Source organism: Schistocerca piceifrons, chromosome 2 (assembly GCF_021461385.2).
Source record: "Schistocerca piceifrons isolate TAMUIC-IGC-003096 chromosome 2, iqSchPice1.1, whole genome shotgun sequence".
Lineage (NCBI taxonomy): Eukaryota > Metazoa > Arthropoda > Insecta > Orthoptera > Acrididae > Schistocerca > Schistocerca piceifrons.
This window is the reverse complement of record NC_060139.1, coordinates 150,652,775-150,672,830: the sequence shown is the minus strand read 5'-3', so window position 1 is coordinate 150,672,830 and position 20,056 is coordinate 150,652,775. Positions and strand designations below refer to the sequence as shown.

The following is a 20,056-nucleotide window of genomic DNA, read 5'->3' as shown; positions in this document are numbered from 1 at the left end:
AGTGACAATAGTTATAATATGATAAACAGTAACAATACGGTATTAATAAAATTAAAGGGATTTGAATGCATCTAACAACAATGAAAATTATAGTATACACTGAGAAGCGTTGAAAGTAGTGGTACTACTTCTGCTACTACTACTGCTACTATTTTTTTTTACTGCTGGAGCTGCTAATAGTAATAATAATAATGATAACAAAAATAGTGACAGCAGATGATGCACATTGTTATTGTTGGTGTGCAATAGTCACCTTTTTTTGGCTTACTGACTTCTGAGAGAGAAGTTTCGGAAGAATGATCCACATAAGTGTTTTGGTAACTGCTGAAGCTCTGCTTGGGTAGAAAGGAACTTAGTTGTAATGGGGTTAGATGCGCATACACGAACATGATGGTCAGGGTTGTTGTTTTAGCAGTTATTTAATTAATCATCTTTTGCAGGTGCATATGTTATTTAGTTCCCTGAAATCATTCCAAAGTCAGGGTACTGCAACTGAAAAGGTCTTAGTGAAGTTGAACCAAAAGGAATAAGAACAGTGTTTCCCCTGTGTAATTTAGGCAAGAGCGTTAAGGTTGGGACGGAAATCTCTGCGCTCGTCTGGAAGTAGCCAGGGTAGTCGTGTAGAAGATGGTGAAATGTAATCAAACCTCTCAGATATAATATCGTGTGCAGGCTTTCAGTACAAGTTCCAGACGCCTTGAACTTTTCTGAGAAAGACCTTGCAGGATAGCATAGCTGTAATCAACAACTGGGAGTGTAGTCATCTGCACAACTTTCATTTTCAGGTCAAAAGAAAAAGGTTTAATTAATTTGGTAGGGCAAGGAGAGATGCTGATGCCATCTTGCCCACTGTAGCTATGTGATCAGTGGTGTTTTGTATTTCATCTGTTATTACTCCTACGATCTTCCTTTGTCCATCCAGTTAGCGATAACGGATGATACAGATTTACGCTGATAATTTTCAGATTATATCCGTCTAAGTGCAACATAATAAAACCATTTTTATCATCTTATATTCTCTTCGCCTTTTTTTAAACGTATTGTCAGTGGCATAAAATATATACATATTTATGAGTATACCATTTTGACTTACATATTAGACGCTGCATTTTGAGGGTAGAAACAGTTCTCACATTTTCTGACTTTGTATGATCTAATAGCTGCCAAAATTTGTGCTTTCAAGGTTTGTAACTGATGTACTACTTATACATGTGCGCATGACCTGTTGGTTTTACTGCTGTTCTTCTCCCAGCCTTTCGAAAAATCGCTGACACAGCACTGAGAACGTGCACACATCTTTTCTTTGCATTCTGTTTCACATGTTGTTCCTTCAGCGTGCGTGTGTGTGTGTGTGTGTGTGTGTGTGTGTGTGTGTGTGTGTGTTTGAATTTATTAACTCAGGCGTCAAAAGTCATGTGGTACCTCGTTCTTGCCGGGTGTAGCGCAGGAAATTGGCGTGGAATGGACTCAAAAAGATTCGTTGGACGTCCCCTGCAGCAATATTGAGCCATGCTGTCGCTGTAGCCGCTCATAATTGCGAAAGTGTTGCCGATGCAGGATTTTGTGCTCAAACTGACCTCTCGATTATGTCCCGTAAACTTTCGATGCGGTTCATGTCGGGCGATCTGGGTGCTAAATAGTTCGAATTGTCCAGAATGTTGTCCAAACCATAGCAAACAATTGCGGTACGGCGGGCTGCGTGGTTCATTGTCATTCATAAAAATTTCATCGTTGTTTGGGAATATGAGGTCCACGAATGGCTGCAGATGATCAGTGATCAGTTGAGTCTGACCAGAGGACTCAGTCCATTCCACGAGAACACAGGCCACACCATTGAGGAGCCACCACCAGCTTGCACAGAGACTTGTTGACAACGGAAGTCCAACGTTTCGAGGGGTCTGCGACACACCCGAACCCTACCTTCAACTCTTACCAATTAAAATCGGGACTCATCTGACGAGAACACGGTTTTCAGGTCGTAAAGGGTCCAACCGATATGGTCACGAGCCCAGGAGAGCGCTGCAGGCCATGTGCTATTAGTAAAGTCACTCGCACCGGTCGCCTGTTGTCATAGCCCAGTAACGCCACTTTTCGGCTCGCTGCCCTAACGGATACGTTCACGGTAGGTCGCACATTGATATCTACGATTATTGCAAGCAGTATTACTTATCTGTTAGCGCTGGGAACTCTAGCAGACGGCCCTGCTCTCGGTTGATAAGTGAAGCCTGTCGGCCACTGCGTTGTCCATGGTGAGAGGTAACTCCTGGAATTTGGTATTCTCGGCACACGCTTGGCACTGTGGACCTCGAAATATTGAAGTTCCTAACTATTTCCTAAATGGAATATTCCATGCATCTATCACCAATTACTACAGACTGCAAAGTCTGTTACTTCCCGTCGTGCCGTCATAGTCACTTGACACCCATTCACATGATTCACCCTTGAATCAAAGCTCAGCCAGTTCACTGCACTTTTAAACGTTGTGTGCCCTGTACTACCGCCATTCGTATATGAGCAAATCGGTATCCCCACGGCTTTTGACACCTCAGGGTATATGCTTAAGTAGTTAGGTGAATATATACAAACTCGTAATTATTGTTTGAAACTGTTTCACAGGTTGTATCAAGTTTACCAGAGATTTGGTCTTCATATGTGTCATTTCATTTATCGTCTGTTAATATCGCCCTTACACATCTCTGCAGCTGTCGGTCACACTTGCCACCGTGATGCCGGATTTGGATAGCGACATTTTGCCGTGTACTTTAACCACGGCGACAGGCAAACATTTTACAGACTTTAACCGGTTCGTAAATCTTCTACCCTTATTCTGAAATCCAGTGATCGTGCTCCTGTGAAAGTCAGATAAATTGCTCTGATTCCGCATTACGACAACGATGGCACTGTTTTCCGCATCCACACAACACGCTCTATGTACACGCTCTATGTACCCTCAACTGCCTGTTCTGCCACCTGTCGTCTGTGAGTGGTTATTGAACGTTGATGTCGATCACAGGTGGTGAACATATTAATGTGATTGGATCCTGAATTATGAATGATGTTCGAAAGAGTGGAGAGCAAGGGATTCACACATGATAACTTCAGTGCCTAGAAACCGAGTAACTAAAATGTTGGACCATTATTATGTTATTCAAAATTGATAAGGCTCCTGTATTGTTTAAAATCTTCAAGTGTAGTGTCTAGAGTATAAAGTAAATCGCTTTCTCTCTCTGGCTCACCAGTCTTCTGACGGGTTTGACGCGGCCCGCCACGAATTCCTCTCCTGTGACAACGTCTTCAGCTCAGAGTAACATTTGCAACACACGTCTCAGTTATTTGCTGTTTTCCTCTACAGTTTTTGACCTCTACAGCTTCCTCTAGTACCATAGAAGTCATTCCCTCATTTCTTAGCAGATGTCCTATCATCCTGTCTCTTCTCCTTGTCAATGTTTTCCACATATTCCTTTCCGCTCCGATAACTGTAGAACTTCCTTATTCCTTACCTTAGCAGTCCATCTTATTTCCAACATTCATCCATAGCACCACATCTTAAATGCTTCGATTCTCTTCTGTTTCGGTTTTCCCACAGCCCATGTTCCACTATCATATAATGCTGTACTCCAGACGTACATTCTCAAAAATTTCTCCCTCAAATTAAGGCCTATGTTTGAAAGTCCTCTTCACCAGGAATGCCCTTTTTGCCAGTGCTAGTCTGCTTTTGATGTCCTCCTCGCTGTGTCCGTCATTGGTTATTTTGCTGCCTAGGGAGCAGAATTCCTGAACTTCGTCTACTTCCTGACAATCAATCATGATCTTAAGTTTCTCACTCTTCTCATTTCTGCTGCTTCTCATTACTTTCGTCTTTCTTCGATTACTCTCAATCCATATTCTGTACTCATTACATCGTTCATTCCATTCAGCAGATCACGTAATTCTTCTTCACATTCATTCAGTACAGCAATGTCATCAGCGAATCGTATCATTCATATCCTTTCACTCTGAATTTCAATTCCATTCCTGAACCTTTCATTTATTTCCATCATTGTTTCTTCGGTGTACGGATTGAACAGCAGGAGCAAAAGACCATAGCCCTGTTTCATAAGCTTTTTAATCCGAGCACTTCGCTCTTGATCGTCCACTCTTGTTATTCCCTCTTGGCTCTTGTACATATTGTATATTACCCGTCTCTCCTTATACCTTAACCCTATTTTTCTCAGAATTTCTAACATCTTACACGATTTTACAACGTCGAACGCTTTTTACAGCTCGACAAGTCCTATGAATGTATCTTGATTTTTTTTTAGTTTCGTTTCCATTATCAACCGTAACGTCTCTCTTGCCTTTACCTTTTCTAAAGCCAAACATCGTCATGCAGCATATCCTCAATTTTCTTTTCCATTCGTCTCTAGATTATTCTTGTCCGCCATTTGGATGCATGAGCTATTAATCTTACTGTGCTATAATTCTCGCACTTGTCAACTCTTGCAGTCTTCGGAATTGTGTAGATGATATTTTTAAGAAAATCAGATGGTATGTTGGCAGACTGATAGTGTACATTCTACATACCAACGTGAACAGTCGTTTTGTGGCCACTTCTACCAATGATTTTAGAAAGTCTGATGGAATGCTATCCATCCCTTCTGCCTTATTGGATCGCAAGTCCTCCAAAGCTCTTTTAAATTCTGATTCTAACACAGGATCCCCTATCTCTTCTAAATCGACTCCTGTTCCTTCTTCTCTCACACCAGACAAATGTTCCCCCTCATACGGGCTTTCAATCTATTGTTTCCAACTATCTGCTCTCTCCTCTGCAATTGACAGTGGAATCCCGGTTGCATTCTTGATGTTACCACCCTTGTTTTTAATGTCAACGAAGGTTGTTTTGACTTTCCTGTATGCGGAGTCTGTCGTTCCCACAATCATTTCTTTTTCGGTATCCCCCCATTTTTCTTGCAGCAGTTTCGTCTGAGCTTCACTGCAATTCCTACTTATTTCATTCCTCAGTGACACGTATTTCTGTATTCCTGAGTTTCCCAGAATACTGTTGTACTTCCTCGTTTAATCGATCAACTGAATTGTTTCTTCTGTTAACTGTTACCCATGGTTTCTTCGCAGTTACCTTCCTTGTACCTATGTTTTTCTTTCCAACTTTCGTTATTGCCCTTTCTAAAGATGTCCATTCCTCTTCAACTGTACTGCCTACTGAGCTATTCCTTATTGCTGTGTGTGTAGCCTTAGAGAGCTTTAAACGTATCCCAGGATTGCTTAGTACTTCCGTATGCCACTTCTTTGAGTATTGATTCTTCCTGACTACACTCTTAAACTTCAACCTACTCTTCATCAGTACTGTATTGTATTCTGAGTCTGTATCTGCTCCTGGGTACGCCTTACAATGTAGTACCCGATTTTTGAGTCTCTGTCTGACCATGATGTCTTGTTGATCTGGTCTTCAGGCCTGAGACTGGTTTGATGCAGCTGTCCATGCTACTCTCTCCTGTGCAAGCTGCTTCATCTCCCAGTAGGTACTGTAGCCTACATCCTTCTGAATTTGCTTAGTGTATTCATCTCTTGGTCTGCCTCTACGATTTTTACCCCCCACGCTGCCCTCCAATACTAAATTGGTGATCCCTTGATGCCTCAGAACATGTCCTACCAACCGATCCCTTCTTATAGTCAAGTTGTGCCACAAACTCCTCTTCTCCCCATTTCTATTCAATACCTCCACATTAGTTATGTGATCTGCCCATCTAATCTTCAGCATTCTTCTGTAGCACCACATTTCGGAAGCTTCTATTCTCTTCTTTTCCTAACTATTTATCGTCCATGTTTCACTTCCATATATGGCTACACTCCATACAAGACCACGATGTAATGTAACTGAAATCATCTCGCATCACCCGGCCTTACCCAAGCATGCCTCATCCTCTAGTGACTGTTGAGCCGTAAAATGCTGTATCTACAAATATTTAGAAATTTCAGGCCACTGATCATCCCATTTCAAACAAAATAGAGTTCAGACGCGTATTGAATAACAAAATTACCTTTATTTGGTAGTTCAACGACGTATATCACCTGTAAGTTGTTAACATAATACAACATGCAAAAGAGACCGACAGGACGCTAAAAATTAAAGATGCTAGAGAATTTAGATAATTCGGTAATGAGCCTTTTGTCAATTTGCAGTTACTTTTGTACGTGTAAGAAGGTCATCCGAAGACCAGTATCAGTTGCAAAGCGATTTAGAAAAGATTGCTGTATGGTGTGGCAGGTGGCAGTTGACGCTAAATAACGAAAAGTGTGAGGTGATCCACAAGAGTTGCAAAAGAAATCCGCTGGAATTAGATTACTCGATAAATAGTACAATTCTCAAGGCTGTCAATACAACTAAGTACCTGGGTGTTAAAATTACGAACAACCTCAGTTGGAAAGACCACATAGAGAATACTGTGGGAAAGGCGAGCCAAAGGTTGCGTTTCATTGGCAGGACACTTAGAAAATGCAATAGATCCACTAAAGAGACAGCTTACACTACACTCGTTCGTCCTCTGTTAGAATATTGCTGTGCGGTGTGGGATCCTTACCAGGTGGGATTGACGGAGGACATCGAAAGGGTGCAAAAAAGGGCAGCTCGGTTTGTATTATCACGTAGTAGGGGAGAGAGTGTGGCAGATATGATACGCGAGTTGGGATGGAAGTCATTAATGCAAAGACGTTTTTCGTCGCGGCAAAATCTATGTACGAAATTTCAGTCACCAACTTTCTCTTGCGAATGTGAAAATATTTTGTTGAGCCCAACCTACCCAGATAGGAATGATCATCAAAGCAAAATAAGAGAAGTCAGAGCTCGAACAGAAAGGTTTAGGTGTTCGTTTTTCCCGCACGCTGTTCGGGAGTGGAATGGTAGAGAGATAGTATGATTGTGGTTCGATGAACCCTCTGCCAAGCACTTAAATGTGAATTGCAGAGTAATCGCCCGCATCTCGTGGTCGTGCGGTAGCGTTCTCGCTTCCCACGCCCGGGTTCCCGGGTTCGATTCCCGGCGGGGTCAGGGATTTTCTCTGCCTCGTGATGGCTGGGTGTTGTATGCTGTCCTTAGGTTAGTTAGGTTTAAGTAGTTCTAAGTTCTAGGGGACTGATGACCATAGATGTTAAGTCCCATAGTGCTCAGAGCCATTTGAACCATTTTTTTGCAGAGTAATCATGTAGATGTAGATGTAGATGAATATGGATGTAGATGTAGACGTAGAGACTTACGCGAGGAGACGGTGGAGGGCGAGGCGAAGGCGTCGTGCGCCGTGGTGGAGCCCTGGTCAGCGGAGAAGCCGAGCGCCGGCGTGTTGAAGCCGACGCCCGTGGAGGCGCAGCTGCCCGCCAGCCCCGCCGCCGCGCCGGTCAGGTAGGGCGAGTAGGGCGCCGAGCCGTAGCCCCAGTGACTGTTGGACGCGCCCAGCCCGAACTGGCTCATGTCTGCAACAGGCACAAGCCGCAGGCGCTGCCATTACCACACCGCGAGACGACGAGCTGGCGCATTGGTTAGCAGCAGTGTTGTTTCGCATGTTAGTGTTCCTTTTGATACGGGTTTATTCATCGACTGTCATATGTACACTACTGTCCATTAAAATTGCTACACAACGAAGATGACGTGCTACAGACGCGAAATTTAACCGACAGGAAGAACATGCTGTGATATGCAAATGATTAGCTTTGCAGAGCATTCACACAAGGTTGGCGCCGGTGGCGACACCTACAACGTGCCGACATGAGGAAAGTTTCCAACCGATTTCTCATGCACAAACAGCAATTGGCCGGCGTTGCGTGGTGAAACGTTGATGTCATGCCTCGTGTAAGGAGGAGAAATTTGTACCATCACGTTTCCGACTTTCATAAAGGTCGGATTGTAGCCTATCGCGATTGCGGTTTATCGTATCGCGACATTGCTGCTCGCGTTGGTCGAGATCCAATGACTGTTAGCAGAATATGGAATTGGTGGATTCAGGTGGGTAATACGGAACGCCGTGCTGGATCCCAACGGCCTCGTATCACTAGCAGTCGAGATGACAGGCATCTTATCCGCATGGCTGTAACGGATTGTGCAGCCACGTCGCGATCCCTGAGTCAACAGATGGGGACGTTTGCAAGACAACAACCATCTGCACCAACAGTTGGACGACGTTTGGAGCAGCATGGACTATCAGCTCAGAGACCATGGCTGCGGTTACCATTGACGCTGCATCACAGTCAGGAGCGCCTGCGATGCTGTAATCAACACCGAACCCGGGTGCACAAATGGCAAAATATCATTTTTTTCGGATGAATCCAGGTTATGTTTATAGCATCATGATGGTCGCATCCGTGTTTGGCGACATTGCGGTGAACGCACATTGGAATCGTGTATTCGTCATCGCCATACTGGTGTATCACCCGGCTTGATGGTATGTGGTGCTATTGGTTACACGTCTCGGTCACCTCTTGTTCGCATTGATGGCACTTTGAACAGTGGACGTTACATTTCAGATGTGTTACGACCCTTCATTCGATCCCTGCGATCCCTACATTTCAGCAGGATAATGCACGACCGCATGTTGCAGGATCTGTACGGGCAATTCTGAGTACTGAAAATGTTCTACTACTGTCCTTGCCAGCGCATTCTCCAGATCTCTCACCAATTGAAAACGTCTGGTCAATGGTGGGCGAGCAACTGGCTCGTCACAATACGCCAGTCACTACTCTTGATGAACTGTGGTATCGTGCTGAAGCTGCATGGGCAGCTGTACATGTACACACCATCCAAGCTCTGTTTGACTCAATGCCGAGTCACAATGCCGTTATTACGGCCAGAGGTGGTTGTTCTCGGTACTGATTTCTCAGGATGTATGCACCGAAATTGAGTGAAAATGTAATCACATGTCAGTTCTGGTATAATATGTTTGTCCAATAAATACCCGTTTATCATCTGCATTTCTTCTTGGTGTAGCAATTCTAATAGTCAGAAGTGTAGTTCAATGATATAATTTTGTCACTTGGAGATAGTCAGTGGAGCTACAGAAACGAGGAAATGGGTTGCCAAGTTGAGAAATCGGATCATTTACTACCTATTCTTCTGTTGAAGTTCACTAGAGCCAACGGCCTTGCGGCAGTGGCAACACCGGTTCCCGTCAGATCACCGAAGTTATGCACTGTCGGGCTGGGCTGGCGGTTAAGTGGGTGACCATCCGGTCTCCCGAGCGTTGTTGGCAAACGGGGTGCACTCAGCCCTTGTGAGGCAAACTAAGGAGGTACTTGATCGAGAAGTAGAGGCTTCGGTCCCGTAAACTATATCCGCATCCAGTGACACTTGTGGGCTGAAGATGACACGGTAGCCGGTCGGTACCGTTGGGCATTCATTGCCTGCTCCTTGCAGGTTTTTTTATTATTATTTTTAGAGTAATAGAAGCGTGACAGCTGTGGAAGCACCCAGCGAAGTTCGTGCCATATGTGGGGATAAGACCATTGGACAGATCACTGTAAGAATATGCTTTTCTCGTTTTAAGGACGATCGTTTTGACATTAGTAACTGTCCGCTCAAAGAGAGCAGTAAGTCCCTGTACAAAGACCGGTGTGCATACGTAAATGATAATATGTATCTGGTGGAAAAGCGATGGTATGGTGAACTGCTTAATTGTTCCTCCGAGGTTTAACCATCACTGCTGGCATTCATGGTCAACAACTGAGACACCTTGCAGACGGAATCCAAGAACAGCGACCAGAAAGACTGCTTGCAATGATGCTGCTCCAAGATAACACCAACCCGCATTCGGCTAGATTGACAAGAAATACTATACAAGACTTGTTGTGATGTCGTTCTCCCACCGTATTCACCTGATCTTGCGCCCTCAGATTTCCACCTTTTCCTCTCTCTATACAATAACCTTGAACGAATTTTCTATTCGAATGAAAATGCGCTCCGAACATTGCTCGAGGAGTTCTCCGCCTCAAACCCACGTGATTTCTGCCGTCGCCGAATCGAAAAGTTACACCGTCGTTGGTAGAAAGCCGTAAATAGTAAAGGAGAATACATTATTAATGACTAAAGTCTCTGTCCGTGTATCTGTCGTGTTTATTGAACTTCAGGAAAAACGCCACGAACTTACGCACCAATCGAACACCTGCTGTATGCACAGCAGTCTTCCATTGCGCTCTGGACTGTGCTAAGAATGTGTGACCACATGAATGTTAATAAAAACCACCAGCTTTATTTAAGGAACGCTGTTTCGTTCTAAATGAACATCTTCAGGTGGACCGAAAGTTCACCAGCAGTCGTCTTAATTAATTCTCACAAATCGGTAGAGATGTGTCAGTACCTTTCTTTAAGTTTGTAAGAATTAATCGCGACGACTGTTAGTGGATCGTGGTGCCACTTCGAGATGTTCATATCGAACGAAGCGAAACGTACCGGAAACACAGCTGTGCTATACAGCAGCTAAGCACAAAGTCATCAGGGTTACTGAAAGGTCTTACCGTGAAATGTTAGTAAAGGTGGTGAATCTTATCATACTTTAGTTATTACTGTATGATGTATAACACACTACTCTGTAAATAAGAAGCAGACTCCGTTAATCATGGCGTTTTCTATTTATACCGTTACCAGGAAGAGACGGAATCGCGGCAGTTAGATTGTGATTTACAAGCAATTGTAAAACATTAAAATTTAAGGACTGCAGTTAACTTAAATGCGCATCCTACACTAAAAAAAGAAAGTCAGTTCTGAGTTCTTAAGATAAAGCGGGCGCTCCGAGCATCAAACTGATGTCAACAAATCAGAGGAGCAAAGAACAAGAATAAAAGGAAGTGTTATATTATAAAATAGCTGGCACGACTAAAATGCAGTCATGAGACTCTATTAAAATAAAAATGCAACTGCCTCTCCCCTCCCTACACATGCATATGTGTAGATACGAAGACCGCCAAGGCACGTACCTGACAGTGGGGAGAATAGTGTAGTAATATACGTGTAGATGTAACTATAGTTGTATTTATTCTGCAGATTATGCACCCTTCCGAGATATCCAGCATCACCCGTACTAACTGAAGTTATTGACTTTGGATTTCAAATATATCCCTTTAATTTTGAAATGTTTTTATTTAATCCTGTTTTCAACACTCTTGTTGCTTCATTGTATATTACCAGTAGCTGCTATTAACGTACCAGAACGAGGCTGATTACCTTACCCCTGCTTCATGCACACGGCAAGTTGAAAGTGTAGGCCCAAGGCATAATACACGAAGCACCTCAAAAACATCAGAGGACCAACTGCAGCTTAAACTACGCTCCTCGCACAGTGTGGATTATTACGTCAATGACCTGTCGGTTCACTCGACGCTTGTAGCATCCGAAAACAATCAAAACTGTGACTCGCCGGACAAAACTACAAGCCTACAGTCAGCTACCGTGCTGTTACTGTGTTCTTTGAGCCACTGCAGACGTGCAGCATTATGTGCCATTGTGGGGAATGACCATTTCCGAGGTATCCGACTCCCAATGCCCATTGCACACAGTTTCTGCAGAGATGTTCTCTCGGAAACCGGTTGACATGGATCTGTATTCACTGACAACACCAGATCGTGTCGAGCTTCAAACAGATTTTCATTGACAATGCGTGACACTCGTTTCCGATTCCTGTTGGTAAGGATCTTCTTAAGACCACTGTTCCTTCGGCGACGCCGTGTTGCATGTCTCGACATTCCTTGTGAACACTTCAGATACTCCATGTTGATACACCAACAAATCAGCAACTTAATTCGTTGTATATTCGTGGAAACTCATAAACAAGATAGTTCCACCACACTGTCGCGTTGAAAGGTCACATAGACTGTCCGTCGAAAAAGCTCCGAGACTGATATTATTCCTGTCATACAAGCGACGTCAACGTAGAAACTACGTTGTTAGCTTTAATTAACCAATGTTAACAACAGTTGTGCATTCCATCAGAGAGTTGTAAGATGGCAGTGTTACGTAAGTGGACGTAGTGTGTTAATGCTGTTGTGTCACAAACCACAATGAAGCAACATCTCTACATAAAGTGATGAAGACATTCATCAGAATGTTTTGAAGAAGATAACAGTTTTAAAAATTTTTCCCACACATACCGATTTCCGAAGACAAACCAGCGGCGCATGATTGCCTGCCATGACTTTATCGAAATGGAAAACGCAGGGAGTTATTTTCTCGAAAAAATCATCACGAGTGACGAGACGTCGTGTTATCAATACGGACTTAAGACAAAGTGGAGAAATTAACCTGAAGTATCAACGCTTTTTTACGACATGATCGATATTCAAACCAGTGTGATGCGCGAGTTGAACAACGTCCCAATGGTTGACTTGTCTATCGTGTGACGGAGAGCACTCTGTGCGCCACTGCCATTTGCGCGTTTTCCTGTTCGGCGAGATAATGATTCGCACGAAGAACGATTGCTGGTAAGCTTCCGTATGAGTTCCAATCTCTCATTTTTACCTTCGCAGTCTTTTCGTGAGCTATACAAAGGAGTCATCAATATGTTGGTTGCGTCATGTGAATTATTCGAATGAAAACGAATTTTTAATATACCATGTTTTTAAATCGGATTAAGAAGATTAAAATAATTCCTCCTAGCCCCATACAGATTCCTAATATCAAAGAGATAGTTATAAAGACTTGTGATTGTATAATTTTAATACCTTTGACAATACCTGTAAAATTTAAAATGAAAAAGTGGGGCGCATGCAGTACGTAATAGTAAGGAAGTGAACTATTCATGCATCTATTACATATCGCATCTTCCCAAAGTTTTTCCTTTAAATCTTACAAGTATTATCACAGCCATTAAAAATTCATAGTCACAAATATTCAGAGCTACCTGTATGGGGTAAAGAATCTGTATGGGGACAGGAAAAACTACTTTATACTTTTTCGTTCGACTGTAAAAAGTGGTATGTTAAAAATTCTTACTGTCTCGAAACTTTTTGGACTGGGTAAGGAGTAAGGAGTATTGTCTATTAACGTAATAATTGAATACGTACGACATTTGTTAGATTTCCCAAAGAACATGAACAAAATTTATGATAGAAACCTGAATTCAGTTTAATTAAAAAATTATTTGTGAATGTCTGAATAACAAGTAAAGTAGCACGAGGATGATATTATCTTCACTGTGTTCTTGCTGACAACTGGATACTAACAACAAAAGGGAAGGTGATTTACACAATGTTTAGGAAAAACTGCAAAATATTCCAACAGGGTATAATATGAACAGCTCGACGCCTAAAACTAGGGAACTCTCTTTCATGAGAAAAAGTTTCATTCAATAATAAAGTAATAAAAAAGGTAATAAACATTTCGCATTTGTAGTCGTATTTCGCAATTTTCAAATGTAACAAAAAGAAAAAGTTGGTAAAGTAGAAGGTGTTTCGGAAAGATTCATCCGATTTCACAAGATTATATCTTGAGAAGAAATAATAGAGAAACTCTTGACACATGTCACCTTGCATCGAAACGAAAAATTTACCTGGCAGCCAGTTATAATTTCAGCGATTTATATGGTTACCCTGGGTAGCTAGTGCTCCCTCACACTCTTTCATTGCGACATTTTCGCCAGTTGAGAACATGCTGAGAGTTTTAATTTTCAACAGGACGTAGCAGAACCATACTGCCTGTGAAAACATTTCTTAACAGTAACCTCCATTGCTGACTTTGATAAACAGATATTTGTTTTAAAATTGGTATTATTTCGTTTTCTATGAACTTCAAATACACCAAAATTATGTGATACCGGTTATTTCGCAGACAGTTTTAAAAATTCCGAAACAACACCTAGTCGAAATAATCACAGTGTAATTCGTGGAGACTTCGTATTCCAATACGAGAACAGCGGCAAGAGGGAGACTCATTCCTGGTACAAGATATTACAAGGAAAGTGAAACAGTTATAGCGAACATGCGAACATTTGCAATACCGCTATTTGTTACGTGGGAGCGAATACCAAGGACGTGCTATGAACCCCATCCTTCTTAATCAATTAACGTAGGAATAATATCGACGGAGATCTGTACTAATAGGAAAGGATACGGCTGCCGAATGTAAACAAGGGAGAAAAAACAATGTGTGCGAACGACTGTACAACATTCGTAGAATATAAATCACGAAAAAGTACCATTTTACTCAGATCTTTAAGTGTGCTATTCGTAATAAGCACCAAAAGGATACGGCTGCTGAATGTAAACAAGGGAGAAAAAACAATGTGTGCGAACGACTGTACAACATTCGTAGAATATAAATCACGAAAAAGTACCATTTTACTCAGATCTTTAAGTGTGCTATTCGTAATAAGCAGCAAAATGTGCTGTATAAAAATGAGCTACTGCAACTCGACAAGTAAAGATTTTCCGTCTCCATCCATTTTCACACGAACAGTGAAGCAGGGTAGTGTGCTCCAATTACGACAAACTGTCTGAAAAATATTTAATATGGATTGTATACTTCAGTAAACCATTTAGTGGACTTTTTGTTATAGATTTACTACTATACTTACAAAGACTTGTGCAGATATTTCGGCAATTTCAGTATAGGTTTTTCTAATAAGGAAATCGGGTTTTAAGTACGTACGCAAGTACAATGTCAGACTCAGTACGCAGATGTAAATTAAGACATAAATGGGAAAGACGCCACTGTTTCGTACATCACTATCCATCATGCATGGACGTGAAGGAAGCTTGATAGAAATTATTTCAGTATATACGAGTCACTCATGTGTATTCTGCCTTTGAGTAAAATAAAACATATGTGACGTTGACGTTTTTGACAAAATTATTTAATTTAATAAAATATTTAAAGAATCGTTGTGCAACAGTGCACCTTCAGGACCGTATAAAATTTATAAAAGAACACAACACGGCAATAAATATTTTAATGAAATTCGAATCATTACATCGTCAACACACATAACAGGCACCTCAACACAGAAATTAAAATCTAAATTATGTTGTTTTACGTTGCAGCGGGATTTAAGCATGTCTGCCGTAGTGTTGTAATTAGCAGGCGGAACAAAGTAGGGCAAAAAAAGGCACTCGACGCGGTGCACCATTCTGCACTTCCTCGGCTGCGCACGCGATTAATCTGCACTTCTTTTTAGATACGGAAACTCCATTTATCTGTCTCCGGCAATTAACATTAATTAGTCGTTCTGGACTCTTTGAGAGCGCAGCGGGATTGGGAGTTAAAAAGTCTTATTACGGTGGCTTTAAATAACACAAAAAACATTTTACTGCGTTTAATCTGTCGGGCTTTCAGATGGCGTGAATGGTGGGGGCCGGACCGAGGGCCGCCCTAATTTGTACAGTGGATTACAGCGGGCAGCGGCGCTCTGCATAGCAGAGTGCGTGTTCTAATTAAGCACGCACTAATGTGTTTAACTGTCATTTCGCAGCGCCCCGCGGCGCGCAGCCGAGGCACCGCCGGCGCCGCCAGGGGCCGCTACCCGCACGACAGTGCGTGCTGCGGGCCGCGTGCTGTGCACCGTGTGTGCCACACACCGAGACACGGCCTCGTACAACCAGCTTGTCCCAATATCTGCCAGACCGGTGCCCAACGTCCACTGCTCACATAGAATCATGTCAACAATACCAACAACTATTTATTGTACCATTTTAGAGACCTGACTCCAGAATGTACCATTTATGGTTCTTTGAGCCTTTTTTTTTACTCCTACAGATTTCACCACCATTGAGCGAGGATAAAACAGCAGATCTATGACGACGCAAGGTGGAACGAGACAACTAGGTGCTCCATTCACGCAGCTGTCGTGGGAAATTGTGCCAACAGAAACTACATACGTAGAGAACGCCAGAGGGGACTACCCTCTTTTCTGCATGCCAACTCGCTAAATTTCATTTATAATAATAACCAAAATAATCGTTGGCTATTATCTAACATAGCATGGGAAGCCCTCCCAATACCGTAGTATTACGACGTATTTAGAATGCCATTTTATAGCTGTTGTTGTTGTTGTGGTCTTCAGTCCTCAGACTGGTTTGATGCAGCTCTCCATGCTACTCTATCCTGTGCAAGCTTCTTCATCTCCCAGTTCGTACTGCAGCCTACATCCTTCTGAATCTGCTTAGTATAAATGTCTCTTGGTCTCCCTCTAGGATTTTTACCCTCCACACTGTCCTCCAATACTAAATTGGTGATCCCTTGATGCCTCAGAACATGTCCTACCAACCGATCCCTTCTTCTAATAAAGTTGTGCCACAAACTCCTCTTCTCCCCAATCCTATTCAGTACCTCCCCATTAATTATATGATCTTCAGCATTCTTCTGTAGCACCACATTTCGAAAGCTTCTATTCTCTTCTTGTCAAAACTATTTATTAGCCATGTTTCACTTCCATACATGGCTCCACACCATACAGATACTTTCAGAAACGACTTCCTGACACTTAAATCTATACTCTATGTTAGCAAACTTCTCTTCTTCAGAAACGCTTTCCTTACCATTGCCAGTCTACATTTTATATCCTCTCTACTTCGACCATCATCTGTTATTTTGCTCCCCAAATAGCAGAACTCCTTTACTACTTTAAGTGTCTCATTTCCTAATCTAATTCCTTCAGCATCTCCCGACTTAATTCGACTACATTCCATTATCCTCGTTTTGCTTTTGTTGATGGTCATCTTATATCCTCCTTTCAAGATACTGTCCATTCCGTTCAACTGCTCTTCCAAGTCCTTTGCTGTCTCTGACAGAATTACAATGTCATCGGCGTACCTTAAAGTTTATATTTCTTCTTCACGGTGTTTAATAACTACTCCGAATTTTTCTTTTGTTTCCTTTACTGCTTGCTCAATATACAGATTGAATAACATCGGGGAGAAGCTACAACCCTGTCTCACTCCCTTCCCAATCACTGCTTCCTTTTCATGTCCCTCGACTCTTATAACTGCCATCTGGTTTCTGTACAAATTGTAAATAGCCTTTCGCTCCCCCTATTTTACCCCTGCCACATTCAGAATTTGAAAGAGAGTATTCCAGTCAACATTGTCCAAAGCTTTCTCTAAGTCTACAAATGCTAGAAACGTAGGTTTGCCTTTTCTTAATCTAGTTTCTAAAATAAGGCGTAGGGGCAGTATTACCTCACGTGTTCCCATATTTCTACTGAATCCAAACTGATCTTCCCCGAGGTCGGCTTCTACCAGTTTTTTCATTCGCCTGTAAAGAATTCTCGTTAGTATTTTGCAGCCGTGACTTATTAAACTGATAGTTCGGTTAACTTTTAGTTTTTTCCAGCTAACTTTAGATAATCGTTTGTATTGTAAGGAGACACGAATCACTTCCTTCATCATCGCTAATGTTGCGTATTAACGCCTATGGATGTGATTCCTACCAAACAGGCAGTGTTAAGTTCGATACCACAGTGTTCGGAATGGCGCAGTTAAGCTCGCTCATCTGCAACTAAAGCAGATTACATTATGAATTAGAGAATCTTAAAGTTGTTTTGTGATAGGTTAATATTTACTAGTCAGTTAGAAAGTCTTAAAGGACTGACTTTTGTCTAACGAAAGTCGTGTATGAGTTATCGTATAAACGTGACAGGCGCAAGCAAGATTACGCAACACCGAAAAAAGGCAAACTGTTATTTTATCTGGAGAAACGATTTTATAATAAAAATAGCTAACATCGCAATGCACTACCGACGCAGTGTTTAGATGAAATAAAAGCTTTATCGTATTTTAACTTCCATAAAAGTATCTCATTCCCAGCAACTTCTGTACTAAGATAACGATATCATATTATGAAAATAATTGTAAGATATGCACATACCAAGGTAGGTGGAGCTATTCAAATCTTATTGTCTTATTCTAATGTGGAAAGATACAGCAAGATCCCTTACACGTCCTGCAACTCCTGTACAAATGCAAACTGTAGTACTTTATCTGCAAACTGAAACTACGAGGGATATTCGGAAAGCAAGTTCCGATCGGTCATGAAATGGAAACCACTGTGAAAATCTAATAAAGATTTGCACATGTGTTCGACAGTGTCTCTAGTACCCCTGTTAGTTGCATCACTTCGCTGTTTTCAGTTCTGAGCGCATGGTGAGCACATAAAAATGCGTAGAAAGTAGTGTCTCCCGCTAAATATGATGTCCTGGTGAGAGATTTCGCCTGATGTTATGCAGTCCACATTACAGAACTGTCATACGGTTCCTACTTCGTGACAATTGTCTGTCGCAATCTGCAGGGGCAATGAAAATACTCCTGCAGCGTTTTCCATGGGAAGTGTTCGATCACGCGCACAATAGCTGATAATTGGCTCCCTCTGTGTTTCATCTCTGCTCACATTAACTACTGGCTATGAAGACAACATTTTCTCACAGACAACGCGCTATAGATGAGCGTAGAGAATTGATGGGAAGCACAGGCGGCTGCGTTCTATAACGAGGGTATTGCAAAGTTGGTATAACGTTGAAGCAGGAGTCCTAGCTGGAGCGGTGACTATGCAGAGAAGTAACTGGAAGGTGGAGCCAACAGTCGCAAATAAAACATTTCTGATTTTCAATGTAGCTTCCATTTCGCGAATGATTGGAACTTACTTTCTGGCCAAGCCTTGTATTATCTGGCCATACATGAGCATTATACTAATCTACTATATTCCACACCTACAAAACCTTGAATTGACGTTTAGTCTGCGAAGCCAGTGTGCACTGACACATGCTCCACTAAAGTTTTGTCACTTGTACGAAATCCTAAACTGTAACACACTCGGCCTTGCCTCCCACGTCCGTTTACTTTCCTTTCTGTAGATCCTGTACAACCTGATCAAATTCCCACTTCGTCTCAGTTGCACTAACACTTCTGTACATCCAACAGCAATCCCGGCTTCGAATCTAATAACTCCGCTGCTTCGCCCGTAATTCCCAATCCTTTCACACCTATTACGACATATTCGATCAATTCTGCACGTACACACACTCCATATCCTCTCTCAAACAAACCTCAACTGACTCTCCCTCCCAGAAACTGAAATTCGGACCAATGTGGATTCATTCCCTATGAATCCCCATGCCATATCAGGATTCCCTCTTTCATTTCATCCTATCACTTTCTTCATCCTATTACAACTCTACTCACATCCAAATCTCATACACTCTGTTTCCGACTATCCACACCAATACTTACTCTCATTTCCATAGTTAGAACCCAACGAGCCTCTACGCTTACGTAGACACACTACAACCCTGCGTTTTTCGTCCCAGGTCAGTTTCTCCAACTGTTAGTAAAAGTTCGACGTTTCACTTTAAGATAGTCATTTGTTTGTATATCTTTTAAAACTTCTTTTAATTTTTATTTTTTATCTTTTAATTTGCGTTCTTACTAAAAATGAAGGTAGTTGCAGTTTTTTTATAAATACCATCTATGCAATTCTCCTTGTTTTTATTTTAAATGTTTCACGTTTTAATTCTATTATTGCGTGATTACCTACCTTTTGGTTGAAAAGCGGGACGTTTGTTTTACTGATTACCTACCCCACGCCCGTATGGAGGGAGGGGGTGGGGCAACAATAAAAAAATAGCTCATCAAAGACGCTATAGGAAATTTTCTTCTCTTCTGGTCGCCGAATAGTGGGGTTTAGCCTGTGTCTTCTAAGTCATATATTAAGTTCAACACCTATCCTAAATGAGTTCGGACATAGATTTACTATGTCATATACAACTACGGAACCTGCAGAGTTCGTTAGCATCTGCAGTTGTTTCAAACAAACAGCTCACACTGTGTTCCCATGTTTTTGTCCAACTCCTGTATATCGCGTAGGAATCGTCTGCAACAAACAATTATAGAGAGCAGTGTGGAAGGAATGGAAGGAACACACTGGAAGAGAACTGGAATGATTGCCGACATTAGAAGAGGACGAACACACAAACAGGGAAGGAAGATATTCAGAACAGACTTGACGGAGAGCCTCCTGTTGAAACTTGCATAAGACAGATTCGCTAAGAAGAAACCTTATGGAAGTGAGTGTGGGAAAACTAGAAACGTAGAGAGTTAA

General features: G+C 42.0%; 1 protein-coding gene across 1 annotated transcript in view; it reads right to left on the bottom strand.

Annotated features, from left to right (window-relative positions):
- The window catches only part of LOC124775209 (homeobox protein OTX1-like), a 71,645-nt gene that overhangs the window by 10,533 nt on the left and 41,056 nt on the right, over positions 1 to 20,056 (bottom strand). The window contains exon 2 of the mRNA XM_047250048.1: positions 7,252 to 7,464. Coding sequence (XP_047106004.1) covers positions 7,252 to 7,464 — 213 coding nt within the window. The remainder of the gene's footprint in view (positions 1 to 7,251; positions 7,465 to 20,056) is intronic.